The 20,951-nt window shown below is 40.0% G+C and overlaps 1 protein-coding gene across 1 annotated transcript in view; it reads left to right on the top strand.

The window, feature by feature from the left end:
• The first annotated feature begins 357 nt into the window (after positions 1–357).
• Positions 358–20,951, top strand: part of plekhh1 (pleckstrin homology domain containing, family H (with MyTH4 domain) member 1) — a 28,150-nt gene continuing 7,556 nt past the window's right edge. The window contains exons 1-18 of the mRNA XM_054613830.1: positions 358–507; positions 7,754–7,816; positions 8,899–9,048; positions 9,135–9,218; positions 9,573–9,654; positions 10,201–10,383; positions 11,151–11,866; positions 12,472–12,550; positions 13,877–13,968; positions 14,132–14,279; positions 14,869–15,005; positions 15,174–15,284; positions 15,546–15,632; positions 16,069–16,227; positions 17,720–17,800; positions 18,081–18,260; positions 18,354–18,465; positions 19,392–19,504. Of these exons, the coding sequence (XP_054469805.1) occupies positions 358–507; positions 7,754–7,816; positions 8,899–9,048; positions 9,135–9,218; positions 9,573–9,654; positions 10,201–10,383; positions 11,151–11,866; positions 12,472–12,550; positions 13,877–13,968; positions 14,132–14,279; positions 14,869–15,005; positions 15,174–15,284; positions 15,546–15,632; positions 16,069–16,227; positions 17,720–17,800; positions 18,081–18,260; positions 18,354–18,465; positions 19,392–19,504 (2,727 nt within the window). The remainder of the gene's footprint in view (positions 508–7,753; positions 7,817–8,898; positions 9,049–9,134; positions 9,219–9,572; positions 9,655–10,200; positions 10,384–11,150; positions 11,867–12,471; positions 12,551–13,876; positions 13,969–14,131; positions 14,280–14,868; positions 15,006–15,173; positions 15,285–15,545; positions 15,633–16,068; positions 16,228–17,719; positions 17,801–18,080; positions 18,261–18,353; positions 18,466–19,391; positions 19,505–20,951) is intronic.

The following is a 20,951-nucleotide window of genomic DNA, read 5'->3' as shown; positions in this document are numbered from 1 at the left end:
CAGAAAACGAGAGGAAGCTTTGGTTGAACTCGTGTCACTGCGGACTCATCGTCGCTTTACTCACGTTTCCTCTCTGAATCATGGGAAGTGCGGTCAACAAAGAGCATTTATGGAGGTTGAATCACGTTTCTCTTCTTTTGAGCTGTAAATGAAGGCAGGAGTTGGAATACTATGACAATACTGTCACATGATTACTTTATGTATCCTGTGTGGGCTGATGTTTCATTTGCTTCCTTATAAACGTGAAGAGAAAGAGATTTAGATTCAACTTAAAAAGAAGCCGTTCATGAGTAGACTTGTGTTTTCTGTGTTTCAGTGCAGTCAGTGAGTCCAGAAGCAGAGCTCTGAATCCTCGTCATGGCCGACGTGCTGGAGAGCGGCGGCGGCGGGTCCGGAGATGTGAGAGTGGCCAGCGTGGATTGGCAGAAACGCTGCATCGCTCTGGAGATGCAGCTGCTGAGGTTCCGGCTCCAGGCCGGGAAAATCCGAGAGCTGCTGGCAGAGAAAGTAAGAGAGAAAATCATCATGCATGGTTACTAGAGCAAGGAGAAGATCCACACTTCTGGATCCAACTCTTCATAAGTTCAAACATAATTTTAATGTAGGTGTTTACCAAGTAAAGATTTAAGCATTAATAGTTTAAAACAGGCACACAAACTAGTTCCACCTACCTAATATTTACAGCCAGAAACTGCCAGGCGTAACTGTTGTGCAAACGAAAACGTTCACAGGGAATATGCATGATACATCTAAACTAAAACAAGATCAGATTAGTGTTTATTGATCATTTAAACTGGCCAGATTTAAAGAAAAAAATGAATCAGAATCAAACATCCAATTATGCTGATTAAATTGTTTTATTAAAAATAAAACAATATACCTGGAATTACAAAATATTATGCTAATAGTTAACCACATAGCGTCAGTAAGATTAACGCATTTGGATAAATCTTAACTCCATACTGAGACGCATATTTAATTAGCCTCAGAACTGAAGCTTGTGAGGCCATGGTGACTTTTGGTTTATAAAGTTGTTTCCATTTTTTGGGAGTATTTCATGCCTTTATAAACAAGGGAAAGAGATGCAGATGCAAAAGTCATTTTCCTCAGAAACTACCTCCAGCTTCTCTTGGATGAGGACAACATTCCCGAGACAGATGGGAAATGTAGTTTTGTACTGAGTCCAGGTCAAAACCTGAGCTCAGCCACTAATCAGAAAAACGCCTCACTAACAAAAGCCTGAGACTGTAGGTGGCAGTCACAACAAAGATTGTCCTGTACATTTAAAGCTCTCTCTTTGTAACCGTGGTAACAAACAACCAGAACACCTGGCAGGTTTATCATAAAACACTTAAATGAATGGATTAGATTGTTCAAAAACACTTTGATAAGGAAAGAAAGATAAGAGTGAACTGGAGCATGGGTAACATGTTTGCGCTGACGGTTGTACCTTAATCTTATTTGGCATAAATAATGTAAAATGAACTGAATCTATGGCTGTTTAAACTGCTGAACTACTGTGGAAATCAGTCCACTCTCATCTGGTCCAAATATCTTGTGGTGTGGATTATTCTGCAAAACACAGATCTCTCTGCCTCGTCATCATCTTCCTCTTCCTCTGGCAGTGTTTTACGCACGAGGATGCAATTAAAGCAAGTGAATCAGTTAGAAATACAGGTGTGGATGACTGTGTGTTTATGTGTGTGCATAAAGACAGATGGGATTACTCAGCTTATTTGGTAAACAGTTGCTCCACTCATTCTGTGTCATCAGAGGTTGGCTACAGTTTCAGCCAAGAGGAATATTTAACATTCAACTCATCACTTCTAGTTCTTCCACTCAATTCGGGGGGAAATAACCGCCGTCCGCCGGCCAAATGCTCGTAAAGTTGTGGCCGTTGTAAAGCCTGACTACCAGACACTTTGGAAAGTAATCAGCTGTCCTCAGGAGATTCAGCTCCATTCTGAAGATTTGTTGGTAAAAGAGTCAAATTGTTTGGATTAGAGTGAGGAGGAGTGAGTGAAAAGTTGGTTTTCTTTGCAGCTGGCAAACAAATGGCCGTCCTTTATGGACTCGTAGCTGGCTCGTAGCTGCTTTTTGTTTTTCAGTGGTTCGCTCTCTGCATCATCTCTAATTCTGGAGTGAGAGAGCGGTTCATTCAGCCTGTTAACAGGATGTTTACAGTCCAAACATAATCCATGTGTCTGATAAGAGCAGGAAGACTCCCTGCTGTGTCCTCTGTCAGGTTCTGTCAGACCTCAAGCTCCTCTGTGAGAACCTAAAAGTTCCTCTATCCAATTTTCTTTTTGCCAGCAATCCCCAAAAACTAACAATTGATCCTACAAACAAGTGGTCTGTTTAGCTTAAATAATATTCCTTGTTCCTTTGTGCGTTAGAGCTCCATTGTTCTATATCTAAGGGCCACATTATTGCAGTGGTTGACTTTTCCGTCATCAAGATGAACATATAGTCTGGTTACAAATCTATAAATCATCGCTCATGCCTCTGGTTTGTTCAGCAACTCAAACCAGAATCAGAATATTGTTTATTGCCATGAAGGTTATTTTCTTAAAGGAATCTGCTCACTCTAAACATATTAAGAGGAAATAATCGAATGACAGTGATGTAGCTTTTTTATTGGTGTAAAATTAGCTTGTAAACTGGCTACTTGTGAAAAATCTGGTTGTACACATCGTCTATCAACTCCAACTCCAGACGCTTATCCATGGTCAGACTTATAGACGATGGGTTCAGAGATTGGTTGTTTAACAATACTAGAGCACCAAATGTGTATTCATCTGCAGCAGAAAATAGTCCCTTACAAATCCACTATTTTCTCCTGTTTCAGTAACATTTACTGCGCCCATCTTACTCAGCCCTTTTTTATCAAATTAAAGTATATATATATATATATGTGAGCTGCTATTAAAGATTTACGTCTTCAGAAGGACAAAATGGGCTTGGGGCTTAACGTGTGTCAGTATAGAGGTCAGCATGTAATGATACAGGAGGTGGATTTATTGTTAATGTATTGCTGGTTCTGGTCTTTTATCAGAATTTTTTTGACGGTAAGAAAAATATATAATAATGTCAGCCTTTTCCCTGAACCACCAATATGGACATAGTTGCAACTTGCCTAGTTTTATCAAGAAGTGGTACCCACATTCACACAACTGGACAAACGCAGTGTTTGAACGTATCTACAAATTAGCTTTCTAAAGTTCAAGCTTTCTAGAAAAATGGGTTAATTACTATCCAGTCAATCCCCACCATACACGGTATTTATTTTTAAACGTTCTCTTTGGGCATTTGGCTAGAAAATAGGCTAATTAATCTCTAAGTTTTTCTTTAACTCCTTCTCTCATAAACACCCACGCATACACACACACACACACACACACACACACACACACACACACACACACACACATACACAGCTCTGAGCCGGGTTTAAGTGGAGGTGGAGACCCATGCTGCTGACTGTGTTTTTTTCAGAGGAGGGGGTTGCTGAGTGACTGCGATGGCGTCATGTTATTACTGTTTGGAAAGTCTGCTCCGCGCTCTTCATCTCCTCTTTTGCCAAGTTAGGAGTGTTTAACGCATTGACCCACTTTGCTATGGAAAAACACGGGGGAGAAAAAAAAAAGAGAAAAAAGTTGAGGTGGGTGCCTGTGACATGGCATTTATCCCCCCAGAGGCTGAGTGTGAGTGAGGGAGAAGAGAGGGAAGGAGATGCCCCATATGCCTTGTGAGGAGTTTAACAGGCAAGTTCTCCATTTAAGAGTTTTTTTTTTTACTGTGGAGAAGAAAAGTTCAAACGACGGCTGTCAGCTGGTGGATAAAAAAAACCCAGAAACGTCTTCATGACTGGTGACTGGGAGAGAATACAGTTTGTTTTCTGTTGCAGAAATGACAAAACTTTATAATTAGATATAAATAATTTGGCCTAAGACGTTACAGTCTAATTTCTTGACCTTTTCTCCAAATCAAAACATCCAGAATCATCAATAGAGGCTTGTTGTGAAAAAGCATTGTGGAAATATATCCAGAAAGTTTGGTGTAGATTCTCAGTTGTCTTTAGGCAGTTTAACAAAATAGAAATGCCTTTATTCAGAGGATTTTCTTTTTTAATTGGATGGTATTTCCACGTCCAGGTTTCCTTTCATTACTTGGATAATCTAATACTGGACAAATTAGATTAATCTTCTCAATAACCCTCGCATGTCTCGAGGAGCAAAACACTGCTGTTTGACTCAGACGCTGCTATCAGTCTGCAAAAATGTCACCAGGTTCATGTGTTGGTATAAACATTTATTTTTCGTGAGAGGATTTGTTTGGATCATCTTCTCTTTAAAAGGTAAACTGCCTTAGTCTGTTTTTCATAGTAAGGTTTTTCTTATTTGTGCTTTAGGGATTTCTGGTAAGGTTTCATGACTTTTTCCTGTGTTTTACACATTTTTATACAATCACTGTATCTATCAGCTTTCTCACAGATTAAAAACCCTCTAATTTGTCTCCATACCTATTTAATGATTAAAGTGGATTTGATTGATAATCACTGAGGCTCGACAGTCCTCAGAGCAGTATTAAAGTGCTCTTATTTGACTCTTTCTCTACATGTGTCTTCTTTCTCTTTCCCCTGATATTTCACAGTCAAACCACCTCCTCTACTGTTTAAATGAATGTTCTTTGTAACTAGTTTTGTTACCATCACATTTTGGATCCTGATCAAATGAACGGTGTGAAGAAATGGAGGGTAAAAGTGAGAAAAAAGCTGATGGTATTTAAATAATCAAGCCTCCAGGATCTACAGCATCAGATCTGTCAGTTGGTTTCTGACAGTGAACAGTTGTTGAGCTGAGACAGATCTGTTCGCTGTCTGGGGAGCAGATGATCTGTCATCTGTAGTCGGCTCTCATCTTATCTCCACCTCCTGGATTTTATCAGTCCCTCTGGAATCCATACTGAGACCCTCTGCTTCCCTACAAGATTATTATGCAAATATCTAAACAGAAACAGTTAAATGTTCAATAATATTTTTTAGTTAAGAAGTTTACTTTATATTCTATATTTTTGTATTTATTTTATTTTTCTGTATCCCATTAAAATAAGAAAACTAACATAGCATTAGTGTTTCTCACGTCTTTGGAGGATGTCCGTGACTCTCTCTGAAAATCGGCCCAAAATATATGCTTTTATTTTTAGGAATGGCTAAATAACTTACCAGTGGGAGTGTGTAGTTTTTAGCTAACAAGAGTGACTTTTGTGGTACTCTATTGATTATTTACGGATGCAGGTAACAAATAGACTAAAGTATTTATTATAACTTTATTTAATATAATATCGAGAATTTACTAATTTGTATAGCAGCTTTAAAAACTGAGTTTACAAAGTGCTCTGACAGAGAAAGCATTGCAAAAGTAGAATATAATGTAATAAGGATGCAATATAACAACAGAAAGCCAAACAAAAGCAAGACAGTACAATAAATAAAACAATAAAAAAAAACATAATAAAATTTTGCAATGGATTGCAAACATAGCTGTCTCACGCCTGCTCAGTGGACTCTGCAGTAAACAGACGGACAGATAAACAGTCTGTGTCCATATCTGATGGCCTTAAGGTTATAGGAGCCAGTCTGTTTGCATCAGGTCACCAATTTGATTGCTCGGACTGAGTATATTCCCAAAAAGGGGGAAGTAGCTCAACTAATTTGAAACATAGACATTTTCCATTTTTATTGTTCAATATAAATCTGCATTTTGAGTCAGCTGTAACCTGAAAACAACCTGCTGCAATTAGTTCAGGAAAATGTGTTTGCAAGCAAGCAGAGAAGTCTTAACGGCTAAAAATGGCAACAAAACGTAACGTAGCTAAAAATAATGGATAACTATTATTTGCTTAAAGTAATGGATAAAAATAGTTGTAATGTAAGTAGTAATGGAAAAAAATTGTTTCAATAAAAGTAATGCTAACGAATAAACAGTTCAAAATCATTATCTGTAATCAATAGATAAAAATAGTTAGCCAACAGTAAATGATAACCAGAAAGATGTTGAATAAATGGTAAAAGTATTAAAAAGAACTGTTAGGTTTACATATTTAGCTACAAGTAATGGACTTGAAACAGCAAAAAGTATTGAATAAATGGTTGAGTTAAATATAAATATTGTCAAATATTTACCTAAAATGTGTGAAGTAGTTGGCTAAAGTAATTGATAAATGATTAAGATAGCTAAAAGCTTATCCAGAGAAATAACTAAAAGTAACTGATAAATGGTGGAAACTTCAATCACTAAGTACAAATGCAATATTGACCAAAACAAAGATATTTCAGGAAGGTATTATATTGTAACAACTGTGAAAAAAACCCATCGTGTGTAGTGTTGAATAGCATGCATTAACAATGAAATAATTTGTAACATGACAGATTGTGTGGAGTTCATCTGATAGGTCTGTGTGGTTACATCTTAAAAGTCGGTTGCTAACCAATGATAACTAGTTGATCGACGGAATTGCATCACTAGGCAACAGATTGACTCCCAGTTTACTTCCTGTCATACACTGCAACAGAATATCAACTGGGACACATTTGTTCTGCGTTTTTACTTCTTACTTACTTAATATTCACCTGAAGAGCTTCCCTTCCTACTTATTGTTTCTGAATGGAGGACAAAGTGCTGTTTGCTCTACGGCTCAAGCTCAGGAAAGCCTTTTTACCCACAATGAAGGTTTTTGACCTTGAGGTGAGGAGTCATCCAACCACTAACATGCGCTCTGGCTTTAGTGAGTGTTAATCTGGCTGTGAGGAAGCGTTCAAAAACTGTGAGAGGTGGATTCTGGGAATCAGGCGGCCTTTTTTACAGAGGTGACGAGAGGGGAAGAAGATACACAGAAAAGAAACAAAAGGAAAGGGAAACAAAGATGACGGGAGGAATTCAAATGCATCTCTCAAACAGAGTGAATCCATTAGTGTGTTTGTTCTCCTTTCACCTGGGTCACTGAACTCACAAGAAAAGGGAGTCCTGTGTTGAATTTATGTGTGTGTGTGTGTGTGTGTGTGTGTGTGTGTGTGTGTGTGTGTGTGTGTGTGTGTGTGTGTGTGTGTGTGTGTGTGTGTGTGTGTGTGTGTGTGTGTGCTGAGAGAGAGGGTACTTGCAGATGTGTGCATACTTGCAGGATTGACAGTGTTTGCCTTTGAAAGCATGAGTATGCATGCTTGCACAAAAGGTGACGCAAGCTTGTGCACACACGCATAGTGGCATTCTTCTATCACACTGCTGTTTGACCAGCGGTAAGAAGATGTTCAGCCTCCTCTGAGGGCCTCCTCTGAGGGCCTCTGAGTCCTCCTGCTTAAAGCGCCCTTCTTCCAAATAGTCAGTTATTTGATTTTTATTTACAGAAAAAGAACTTTGCTTTCTTTCTCGCCGAATTCACATTTTCATCTTTCTCTTTCAACCACTTTTATTGTTACCTCAAGATTTTTGTAATAAGGAATGTGTACCTTGTTAAAGCCTCCCACTATATTCATTTTAAATGACTTCCCTATGGCAACAAGGATTAAAGGTGTCTGGTGCATGTGTAGGTGTGTGTTTGTGTAGTCGTCTGGCTTGGAGGTCTATCTGTCTAATAGGGCCTTTTGTGGCAGGTCTGTGGGCGTTTTTCTTCCTTTAAATTAGATTTATCTCTTAAAGATTAGCTGATGTTTGATGAGTTCAAAAAACTACAGTAAGCTCTTTTGTTTCTATTCTAGATGCAGGAGCTGGAGCAGAGAGTGACCGAGGCGGACCAGCGGGCTGAGAGTGCTGAGAAACAGGTAGAGACGTGTGAAATATTAAAGGATCAGTCCACAGCATCACTAACTAAAGTCCAACAGGGCAAGAAACACATCGGGGCTTGACAGTAACAGTTACCAAGTTGCCATTGGCAACCATTTAGAGAAATTGGCAACCAATTTGTGTCCTTTGTTCAGCGGCAACCACTTTTTACCATTTACATAAATAGGGACAGCAAAATGTTAAACCTGAACTCGAAAATAAATACATTTTCATACATGCTTATTTGGCTTTGATGGAATATGTTTTTGCACTTCGGCAAGTACTTTGTTAATAACATTGTTTTCACAAGTAACAGAAATTACACCAAAACTACAAAAATATGAATCGTTGCTGGTTGTAAAAAAGTGGAATTGTCATTTAAAAGTTTGAAAACGTACCATAAAAATGTACTTTAATTAAAAATCAAACACAATTCAAGGCCACAGTCAAGTGAATTTATATGTAAAATGTAACACATTAATTCAACACATTGAATGATTTGACAAAGAAATCAAGTGACAACTCAAAGCTCCTCTGCGAATAGAGTTTGCTCAGTTTGTATTTGATGTAAAACTCCTATTTCTAAAAAAAAAAAAAAAAAAAAAAAAAAAAGGTTGTGATCTGTGGTGGAACGCTCTGGATTAAAGCCAGTAAGTTTATTTTTTGTCAAATACAGTTTTCAAGATCAAGCCTAAACTTTCATGCTCAACATTGAATGATGTGAGAAGAAGACCTAAAATTGGGATCCATAAAGTCACAGAGTTCGTTAGATTTAACCAGTAAGAAGGAGTCAAGCTTTGATGGGACTTCACTAAAGGATAGGAAACCGCCGACAGTACTTTTCACACATTCTCTGTCTCTTTTGCTGTTGTGTTTAATCTCCCATTTGCTGTCGTTACTGGTCTTCCAGGTGTTTTCTGTAGGTGGTAATTTAATGGTGCCCTTTCTTTAAAAACAAGACATACCTGAGGGTTTAGACAGATTTTTCTGGCAAAAGTGTTTCCTTCTGGTGCCCATCAAACTAGACCGACAATGCAAATTTCATCCTTCTTTTCTCACTTCTCTAATTGTGCCTTTTCAGATCCACGTCATGGAAGAAAAGCTGAAGTCTGCAAACATACAAACCAGCGAAACGGAGAGCTCGCTGTACAGAAGGTATCAAGAGCTGACCAATCGGGTTCAAGAAAAAGATGCTGTGATAAAGAGATTAGAGGTGCAGCTGGACAAACAGGTATGGACGGAGCCGTCAGATAAACCAAGAGATGACCATTTATGTTCATAAAATGTTGGTTGAATTATTCCCTGTTTTCTCTACAGATCTTAGTCAGAGCCCAGGAGGCAAAAATCATTGAGGAGAAGGCAGCCAAGATTAAAGACTGGGTCACCTTTAAGCTTAAAGAGGTAAGCTCACACATGTAGCGATACACGCTGGTTCTAGTTAGAGCCTCGGGAAAGTCCTCACTCTGCTGAGAGACGTCACCCGTGGCAACAAGAGATGCTTGTGATTAAACGTTATTATCTACAGCTGTTAATATACACCTCCAGATCATTTAAAAGCTCTTATTTATAAAATGAATCTCTGTAATTAACACTCACAATCTATGTATTATTTAATTGGTTTTAAAGTTGTACAGTTTATGCCTGTTTAAAGTTGTCGTTAAAGATATGTATATACATATATATATATATATATATATATATATATATATATATATATATATATATACATTGATTTATTAATGTGCTTTGTTGCAGATGGAGCAAGAGAACCAGCAGCTGAAAATGGCCAACCTGAAGCAGACAGAACAGATAATGTTGCTGCAGGACAAACTACAAGGTGAATACCAACAGAAGCAATGACATATAAAAAGATAGAAAATAGAAATTAAAGGCTGTTATGTCTTTTTTACAACGAATATTTTATCCCCCCCAAAAAAACCATTGCCACAGTTCCTACTAAATATCCCCCAAAAATTGTTTTTCTCACCTTTCTCATTTATTTCACATTAGTTTGTTTAAGAAAATATACATTGATTATAATATATTATTAATACAATAAAAATGAATGTTAAATAAAGTTTATTTTCAGTTGAATACATTAAAATGTGTAATGTACTGGTAACCAGTAGTTCAGATCAGATTATAAGTCACAAAGTAAATGTAATGATTTGATTTACATTAATTTATGCGCTGCTTTATTTGGGCATTGCCCTCCCTGGTACTTCTTGATCATAATATTATCAGTATTTTGTAAGTATTTTGTCGGCAGAAGACCAGTAAAAGGTAATTTAGACAAGTTGGGAATGAATGTATCTGTTAGGATGTATTCCCAGAGCTCCAGTGGGAACCATTCTGAGTTACTGGTCTCGTCTTTCTCCTCCAGCTCTCTTAGAGAAACCTTCGTCCTCTGGATCTCCTGCCACCTCCCCTGTAATGGATACACACCTGGTGCCCAGCAGTCCGCTGTTTCCTCCCAGCTGCCCCGGCACTCCACCTGCCCAAGATGACAGCTGGAGACAGGCAGGTCCCAGAGGGCCCGCCTCTAATACCAAGACCTCGCAGACAGGTGAGATTAGTTTGTGTTATCTTAAGATGGGAAGCAGGAAGCTTTTGAAGCAAAGAGCGTGTTCTTTAGTTCAAGTCTGGCTGATCACATGACTGGAACAGAACCGACATTTGCAGACGGATTGGTAACTTCACCAGCATCCAGTCTTACCATTATTTCCAAAACTTTAGGTATTGTGTGTTTATATAATATAATATAATATACATTTTTAGATTATGTTTTTTTTTTTTTTTTATGGTGACGAATAACTTTTTCCATTATTTTATTATTTGACATGTTTGTCATTAGTTTTAGTAAGTGGCAAACTTAAAGAAATAGAAATACAGTCGCTTTCCTGTGCAATAATTGGTGGGAAAAATTCTGCTAATTGATTTAATAAACTGCTTAGTAAAAATGCAATTGGTTCAGGTACTTTTTTAATAATTTGAACACGTTTGTATCTCAAACCAAAGTCTGATAGCTTGTGTTTTACCTCAAGGTAATGGAAAATTCTGTTGTAACCCTTAGATAATATTTACTTTTAAACATCATATTTCACAGACCCCAAAAAGTGTTTTATTTCAAATTTAGCATGTACACCTAATGTAAGCATAAAGGTATCTCTTTAATGTGTACAGCTCCTTTGTGGAGGAGTGCAGCTTGGATTCACTAAAGTTACTTCTAATTAAAGCAAAAAAATCTAGAATGAAAATAATATAGTTTTCCTTGAACATCAGTTTCTACGTGGTATGAAGGCTTCCTCAAATGTTAATTATTTGTCTCCTCAGATGTGAAAAGGACTCCTGAACTGTCCAGTAAGGGAATTTGTCTCGGTGACCTTGGGGGTCCCAGCAGCCCTGTTTCCATAAGTGGACCAGAGCTCCCAGTGGGCCCAGATGGTCAGTCAGGGTGCTCTGACAGAGACAACTCCTCCGATGAGCTCAGCAGCAAGTTCCGCTCTCAGTGCCTTCACTCGTCCTCTTCCTCTTCTTCCTCATCCTCCGCTTACGAGATGGCCCATGGGCCGAGCTCCTTGGAGTCGTCCCTGAGGATAACGCCCAAAAGCCCTCTCCTGTCGCGTTCCCCCTCCACCAACAACCCCTTCCCCAACCCTCCGGTCCACCAGTCGGGCGCCAGCATGACGCTCCCCAAAGTACGGACTCCGCTCACCCCCAGAGACAGCATCCAGCTGGTCAAGAAGCATTACAGCCAGCCGCAGCCCAGCCTGGACCGACTGCACCACCTCAACGTTAACATAGACATCATGAGCCCTTCCTCCACTTCCTCCACCCTCAAGAGCACAGGCGGCGCCACCTCGCCCTTCTCGCAGGTCGTGGAAGAAACAGACATCGACGATGGGCTTCCCGACAGCATGGACGGCGTGGTGGAGGGGTCGGGGTCGGAGGAGCCGTGTAGGAATGGAGTCTCCTTTGTGGGACTCCCAGAAGAACAGGAGCAGCTGGATCCACCACCAACGCCCCCATTACACCGCTTCCCTTCATGGGTATGAGAGACCAGTATTATCTAGTCAACTACTGCTTCCTGTATTATTTAAGTTGTTAATGTCCTACCTACAAGCATGAACAATTCACCTGGATCCATCATATTTTTGTTTCATTTACTTCCCATGGACTCTATCGCAGGAATAGTTTGACTTGGTTTGTTTAATCTGCACACAAAGTTAGCCATTTTTTATTGGGCTATTTATGTGACTAGTTTCACCAGTGGACACTCCAGGAAGTTGCTGTTCCTGGCCAAGAAATAGTCCACCCTACTGTTAAATGACAAATTGTTAGTTTTACATTTGTAAAGATTAAACAAACAAGATATAAAAAGTTAATCAGTGAGCTTTAGAGGTGTTATCTTTGGACAGCACTAGACTAGCTGTTTCCCTGTTTTAAGTCTTTGGGATAAGCTAAGCAGCTGTTAGCCATATAACTTCATCGATCTTCTCATGTAATAAGTGAATTCCCCAAAATGTCAAACTATTCCTTTAATGATGTAAACAGCAAATATCTCAATGCTAACATGTTGTACTGTCTAAAGGTGTTTATAATGAATGTTTGAGTGGATTGAAGAGGAATAATCCTGACTTTGTTCTCTCTGCAGGAGAGTCGGATCTATGCTGTGGCAAAGTCAGGAATGAGAGTATCAGAGGCCGGCCCTGGAGCCAGGGGCCCCGGACGAGGTGAGCCCCCTGCAGAAACTAACCATCATCTCTTTCCTGGACATCCATTTATATTCAGTGTGAAGCAGAGATGAAGACAGCAGCAGTGTCTCGCCCTGTGTGTGTGTGTGTGTGTGTGTGTGTGTGTGTGTGTGTGTGTGTGTGTGTGTGTGTGTGTGTGTGTGTGTGTGTGTGTGTGTGTGTGTGTGTGTGTGTGTGTGTGTGTGTGCTCGTCTGCATGAGTCCGGGTGGTGTAGGAGATGAGTCATTACTGTGAGCTGACATGTCATTCAGCTGACACTAAAGCCTCTCTGGAGGTGTGTGGTGGGTTTGGATCTGTCATTGCCCCCTTTGATGTCACTTCCTCCGGCCCGGGGCTCCACACACCTGTACAGGTGTGGGCTCCTCTTCCCTGTTCTTTTTTTAAAGAGCATTGCAGCGGTGAGGTTTAGAGTGGTTGCTTTTTAATCAGCTGCGATGAAAGGACGTGGTCTGGGCGTAAATTACTGCTTTGCTTTCTGTCCAGACATCATCTCTCTTGTCAGGATGCAGAGGTTTGACAGCACTCCGACTGTTGAATTTCCTTACTGCCAAATTGGCTGTTGTGGATAAAGTTATAGCTTACTCAGCGTATTCAGCTTTCTCTCATGTTTGCGCCTTAAGGTGCATCTGTTGTCTGAGCATTTAGATCTCAGGCAGAATGAAAACCATGGACCAGTTCTGGAGAAGCATATGATGCTGCTTTAAATGGGTTTAAACTATATATTAATGATCATGTATCTAAACTAATCAGAGTGACTGTTAAGCAATAACCATAATTACAAAACTTTTTAATTTTAATTCTGGAAATTGCTTATAGACAGCTAATAGATCAAATTGGCCGAAACATGGTGCAACAGTCTTAGAGCTGTTTTGCATACATTTTAAACTCATGTGTTTTGTCTGTATATTATTTTCTATTGAGTTATGTGTATTTGTATATATAGGCTAATGTAGTGATGGGTGTTTCTTTATTATAAACAAGACAATTTCACCAATAAAAAGAAGAAACAACTCTATTCCTTTTACAAATAAAAACTTAAATTCCTAAGCAATAAAATGCACCTCGGTTAAAATACATATGCTACAGACTATAATAACCTCATGTTGGCTAATGTTACTTGTAGATATTTCTGTGTAATTTACATTACAGAGGGAGTATACAGACTTTTTCATTTTTCTGTTCTTGGTATTTGTAGCAGCTGTTAAGTAAAAGTGACATAATCTCAATAATATAAATGTTGCATTGGCCATCTATGTACACATCCATAAGTAAGAAGAATAACTGTTTGCCTGTGTATGTTGCAGGGTCCAATTTACCCCAATACCCAGCGGCAGGTCCGTTCACCCAGCTGATCTATAAGAATATCAATGTACCAGTCTATACAACACTGAAAGGGGTGAGTGACATTTTACTTTTTATTATTGTGCTTCACTTTTGATGCAGCTTTTCAGATACTTCTGCGTTTTAAACATCATACGGGTTGTCGCGTAAACTGCAATAAACATTATGTGGTGTTTTATTTACTGTACTCATTCAAATGTGTGTTTTTTTTTTTTAAGAAAGCCACTCAGATCAGCAGTGTTCCTCTTCCTGATGACGACTCTGGGTCTGAGGACGACAGCGGCTCTCTGGCCAGTTTACGGACCTCCATCCTGTTCCCGGACAAGAAGGGCAGCGTCCCGGGGAGCCCGCGGGCCGTCAAGAGAGGTGAGGATTACACATTACTGTGCAGCCAGGACAGTTAAAAACCACATATTTCTAAAATCTCATAATCTCAAGACAAGCTTTCTGACAACACAAGTTTAAGATAATCCATGAATTTTGGATCCAGTGTTTTATCAGCCTAAAGATAGGACCAGAGTACTGAGCATGTACTTTTATACTTCAGTTTATCCGATAAGATGCAGGGTTGTCAATGTACAGCAACACTAAAAAAATCAATTATGAAAAATATCAGGAGGAGCACATTTACCGTTCATACAGAGAGAAATACAGCAGGTCTAGGCAAACGCTTGTCTGCTCACCACAATGGTATGCAGCTGCAAGAAGCTGCATTGTAAGTACGGAAAATACCAAGATACATCAGAAATCATTAACTTAAGTAGAAGTAGGTGAGTGCAGTTTAAAGGAAGGCACTCAGTGGCTACAGATATTCACCACTCTCACTCAAAATAACTAATTGAACACCGCATACTGATGAGATCTAGAAGTGATCTCAGAGTCTGGGTTTCCCATTTAAGAGCCTTCTGTCTTGAACTTCCTGTTGCTTACTGGCTCTAAATCATTTTTTTGCTAGGTGTGTCCATGTCCTCCATCAGCTCAGAGAGTGATTATGCCATTCCTCCTGACGCCTACTCCCTGGACAGCGACTACTCCGAACCGGAACATAAAGTCCAGCGAACCTCCTCCTATTCCTGTGAGAGCGTCGGGCCTGTGAGTGGAGTTGTGCTTTTTATAATTGAGGCCTTTGGCTGTCTTTTCCATGTTGTTACTTTACAAAACACCAGTTAAAATTGACACAAATCTCTGCAGAAAAAAATCTAATGGTAAATAAATCATTAGTCAAATCCTGAATGAGCAGTCAGTTGTTTGTGTCTGTAGGAGATGCTGGAGAAGTCCGGGTACCTGCTGAAGATGGGCAGTCAGGTGAAAGCCTGGAAACGCCGCTGGTTCATCCTGAGGAATGGAGAGATCCTCTACTACAAATCTCCTGTGAGTGCGAGCCCGCCTGCCTGCTTCCTTCTAAGGTTTTGCTGTCTGCACGTAAAAACATTGCACGAATATTTCAAAAGTTTGTGTGTTTGCGTGCAAGATGGTTGTAGTTGAAAGCACGAGCACCACCTTACCCCTCATCACTAGCAGTGTTGTTAATCTAGATTAAAGAAGATGTACGTTACCGCAGGGAACTTTGTGATGGAATTTATAATTATAGTTTTTGACAGAAATAAAGATTCTTGTGTGTTTCTTTTTCAGAGTGACGTGATCAGGAAACCCCAGGGTCAGATTGAGCTGAACTCGTCCTGCCGTATAGTTCGTGGAGAGGGAGCGCAGACATTTCAAGTGAGTGGAAAACATGTCTGATATCCTAAGCAAAGGATTCCTAGTGCTTAACTTTGTGTAAGAAGGAGAGTATAACTTGTGCTGCACCCTGTGACTATTTTCTTCTAAATGCTAAGAAAGGCATTGTAATGATAGCACATTTTTTAAAGATCTACAATTCAAAAGCTTGTAGCATGAAGGAAAAATAGAAAAACAGTTGTTAGAGGGCAGATGCAGCTTCACACACACTCTCTTATTATAGCACTGCATCACCGTAGAGCTTTACTGCTGCATACCAGAGAAGCAGCTTAAAATGACATCAGGTATAGCATTGCTCTGGAATGTTTTCCTGGCTCTTCGGCAGCTGATTCTGATCTCATCTGACACGACGATGCTATCTCAGTCGGGCTCGGCTTAGCATTTTTCCCATATTTCTCCCCTTTTTTCGTCTAATCAGCTGATTACAGAGAAGAAGACCTTCTATCTGACCGCCGACTCACCCAACATCCTGGAGGAGTGGATCAGGGTTCTGCAGAACATACTCAAAGTCCAGGCCAGCAGCCCGGTTACAGTGGAGACCGCCGCCAAGCCCACCGTGAGGGGTTGGCTTACAAAGGTCAGGAGACAGAAGTAGAAGTAGAAGAAGTGTTAGATCAGTTAAAGCACCTGAAAACTTATTTTTGCTTACCCTACTAGATCATTAAGTCTTATGTCTGTAAGCTAAATGTGAAGCTAAACTGCTAGGAGACAATTAGCCTATTTTAGCATTAAAACTGGAAACAGCTGGCAAAGTATTAGTATGATATTAATCTTCACATATTTATCTCAGTAAGAAAGTATTTCTGTCTAGCATTAAATATTCATGAAATTTAGCATATAAAACAAACAAAACCTCCATAGTTATTACTTTACAGGAGTATCATATTCAAAGCTTTAATATTTTATTAAGCCTGCAACTAATTATTCATTTTATAATCTGACCATTTAAAAAAAATAAAAAATAAGAGGTGAAAATATATTTATAACGAGTAGATGACTTAAATTATTATTAGATTATCAATATTTTGTTTTTTCTGCCTACCGACTGATTGATTAAGTTTTTCAGCTCAAGTTTCTATGACATCTGGAGTCACACAAACAAATAGAAATAATTAAACTTTTTTTGTTTACATGTTTGTATTTACTGAAACAATGCACCTAATTTAGTAGATTTTTAACTTGTTTGTGAAGTAGCCTTACGACCCCTATCTCGCCTTCACTGCATAGATGCAAAAGGTACAGATTAACCAGGAGGACGCCAGAAATAACTTTTTTTCAGGCTAAACCTCCTCTTTCAGACAGATTTAGAAGTGCCTGTCACTGGGGTGGGGAGGGTTTGACGGAGATCTTGAAGCAGATTCTTGAAAACATCCTTCACGTTGGGACACGGCAGTGAGGCCGATCTGCTGGAATGATTGAGAGCTGCTTCCACCTCAAACCCTCCTCTTCTCCCTGCCTCTCTTGAGCCAAGGCTTGTCTTCTGTTGGTGGAGTTAAGACACTTAAACATCTGACAGATGTGTGTGATGGGTCTCTGACAGATGACTGACAGCTCATGTCCTCACACCAAACGCCAAATCCCTTCCTGAGCTTCGCCTTTGATCTGATGGTTATGACGTGATCTCGGTCCAGACCGGGGGGGGGGGGGGCTGTTAACCCCGATGACCCCTTTTTTTTTAAGGGATGCACAGCTGGCTTCGTGTCGACGGCATCCTTCAGTGAAATCATTGCTCCATTCACATTTCTAAAACTCTCTGAAAGAAGTCTGTCACAGAAAGTAAGAATCCCAACGCGGATGGACTGTTAACATTTGACAGAAGATAGTTGTATCTTTACTTTGAAAACTAAATCAATTTAAATAATGATTTGCAAACTTAACTGCACACTCCTGGGACATCTGCTGGTCAGTTGTAGAAACTCCCTGACTGACATCTGTCAAGCTTTTAAAAAACATAGTATACAAAGTTAAGTCTTGTTTTTACTATGGTTTAAAAAACAACAGCCAGATCATCTTCTAATGTGTCCTGATACTTTTCTAATACTTTCTATGCCCTTGTCTTCTTGTTTCAGGTCAAACATGGACACTCTAAGCTGGTGTGGTGTTCCCTGGTTGGAAAAGTCTTCTACTACTATCGTAATCAGGAAGACAAGGTTTACAAGCCTCCCTTCTCCCAACATGCCCTCGCCTGTTTTTAATGTTGTCTTTTGTCTGTGATTATTCACACCTCACAAATACAGGCTGCTTCCCACACAATGATAGGCTTTTTCCCAGAATAGGGGATAGGTGCTTACAGATGTTGCTTAGGCAAGAAGAAGCGATGGAATTATGTCAATTTAGTATATTTTTGTCATTGAACACACTTAAATCTTATATAGTTATCACTAGCTTTTGTTTGGCTCATGGTTTGCTGATTTACTTCTTCTCTCTTAGTTGGCTCTGGGTCAGCTGCAGATGCGGGAGGCCTCGGTACAGGAAGTGGATCGCTCCTGTGATTCAGATGAGGACTACGAGGCAGGCAGTCGAGGCTTCCTCTCCTCACACTGCACCTTGGTGGTCCAACCAAGAGAGCAGAGTCCTACTTACATGCTCATTGGCACCAAGCAGGAGAAGGTAATGTTACATAATTGTGTAATTAATACATGTTTGATTTTTATCATTAGATTTGGGACTCATTTATTTGTGCTTCCACATTTTTCTACACAGGATACGTGGCTGTATCACCTGACTGTGGCAGCGGGCAGCTGTGCGAACTTCAAAGTGGGCACAGAGTACGAGCAGCTCATTGGTAAACTCCTCGACACAGAGGGAGACCCAGGTGAGGAAATCCCTGTTCTACAGCAAAGAAGCGTCATTATTAAATGCATTATTATTGGTGTTGATGAGAAGAGGTTGAAAATGTATTTAACTTCAAATGTACTTTATGCCAAACTGCCCTTAGTGTTGAGAATTACAAAGAAGTTACACATCAAAGTTAATTGTTTTTGTCCAAAATATTCAGTTTAACTCTAAAAAGCAGCGCTGTAGGCAGGATATACTGAGGTCATGAGTCCAAATTCCCATAATGCATCCCTCACCTGCCTTCTTTTATCATTTGGTTGATTCCTATTTTTTTTAAAAAAAAATTATTTAGTTAACTGTACATTTTAGCAATTCTATGAACATCTAGATTTTGTTTAAAGCCAAATGTTTTCTCATTTGAATCAGGAAAGATGTTTAATCTTTATACTGTATTTTATTCAGAAAAAATGTCTTAAACACTGATGAATTTAGCTGTTTTAAATATTTTGTTGACTGAGAAGTAAAAGGACAGTGATAGTTCTACACAAAAAAACCTTATAACAGAATCTCAGTGTCCTCAGTGGTAGCTGTGGCTGGTTCATCATTTCTGTTACAAGTTACATGAACACTGCTTATTCTTTGTTGTCAACACTGGACATGTATTTGTAACACTCACAGTAGATGCTAAAGGCTAAAGGCTTGAAAAGTCTCCATAAGTGGATACAAATTGACTCAGTAGCACGCTACACGTTATTTTGATCCTCTGTGTGTGACGGCCTTAATCCACACTGCAGCCTGTGTTTACGACTGGAGCGCTGTGTGTGAATATCTGTCAGCTGTTGAGTCATTACGGCTTTGAAACTCAATCTTGTTTGTGTGTGCGCGTGCATGTGTTTGCGTGGGTTTCTGTGTTTGCGTGTGTGTGTGTGTGTGTGTGTGTGTGCGTGCTTCTTCTTTTCCCAGAATCTGCCTTGTGGAGGAGCGAGGCCTTGAGCTTCTGTAAGGAGGGTCTGCGTTCTCCTCTCACTACTCTGCCCTCTGAAGCTCTGCAGACAGAAGCTCTCAAGCTTTTCAAGGTCAGTCTCTCCACCTTTCATTCTGTCCCTCTAGTTCTATTCCACTTCCTCTTCTCCTCTTCCTTTGATCCCTTTCTCCAAATATTTCCTTTTCTGTGGGGCTCTCACTGTGAGGGTCTGTTCAAGGCACCATCCCTCCTACTCCCCCCCCCCCACCCCCACCCCCATTATCCCCTCCTACTCCTGGATACGCTCCGCGACCCTCTTCCTCTCTTCCCTCCTGGCCCCTAAACCAGATCAAAGGCTCCAGGACGAGAACCCAAGCTCATTAAAAGTGTGGAAGAGAGATAATGGCCTTGATTATCTGCTCTGATTGAGGCTAACTGTTCCTCTGGTTTAGAGCCAGTGTGAAAGGAGCCCCTTTAAAGACCAGACATGGGAGGTCAGGGCCTTCAGAGAGTGGCAGCTATGGACATGGAAGCCACAGGACCGGGGAGGAGAAGTGGGATCAGAGCAGAACGGGGACCTTGCAGGAAGATGGCAGATCCTTTTCCTCTCTTTTCAACTCTGTGGCCCTTCAGTGCGCCCACCCAGAAGCCCCTCCCCCCCTTCACTTCACTCACTGCGCTGAGGGATTGAAAGTTGAATGGATCGGCCCTCTCTTTGACCAGCCAGCCTTAAAGAACAGTCACAAACACACAAAGAAGCAGAATGAATGGAAGTGACACGCTTTTCAGGTCTACGCTCTACCTCATGCCTTTGAAGAATTAATGAATCTGACAAGGCTGACGAAAACTGATAAATTGGTTGAGGACCGAAGCCTGAAGTGCCCTAAACATGCATTCTTTCTACCGGCCATAAGGGGGCGTCTCCTCTGGTTTGCAAAAAGAGGTCAGATTTTATAGAAGTCGATCAGATAATGACCTTACTTCTCACTTGATTTATTACCACAGTAAACATTGTAAACATGAGTTTATGATCCCAATCGCTTGTTTCAAGTCTTCTCCAATACTGTAAGATGTTTATTTAGTTAATTATGGTCCCATTTAGAGTAAAATAGACCATAAAGCAGGGTATGCTTTAGGGGCGTGGCTACCTTCTGATTGACAGGTTGCTACCACATCGTTGTCTGACCTGGGAGTTGTCGAGGTTCTCGTCCTACAACTTTAACCCTTTCACAGCGTGTTTTCACTTCATGAATGTTAAGATTTAACATTTTGATTGCCTAAAAAAGTCAGCGTTCGGTTGTACTTAGCTCCTCCCTCTCTTTTCTGGTTGCAAAAACCAAGAAGTTGACGGCCAAAATGCCAAACTCATGGATTCAAAACGTTAGTTCAAAAGATTGTCTTCAACTGTCTCAGACAAGAGGACAAAAGTTGAAAATATGAAAAAAAATAATGACATATTGACCTGATGCCATGTATTTATGTTGTTTTTTTATCATTTCTTCTGACCTGATTATTATCATCACCTGGACTTCTACTAGTTTTGCTGTTTGTAGACACAT

Source organism: Anoplopoma fimbria, chromosome 15 (genome assembly GCF_027596085.1).
Source record: "Anoplopoma fimbria isolate UVic2021 breed Golden Eagle Sablefish chromosome 15, Afim_UVic_2022, whole genome shotgun sequence".
In the NCBI taxonomy this organism is placed as follows: domain Eukaryota; kingdom Metazoa; phylum Chordata; class Actinopteri; order Perciformes; family Anoplopomatidae; genus Anoplopoma; species Anoplopoma fimbria.
Note: the sequence above shows the minus strand (reverse complement) of the source record. Positions and strands in the feature narration are given on the sequence as shown.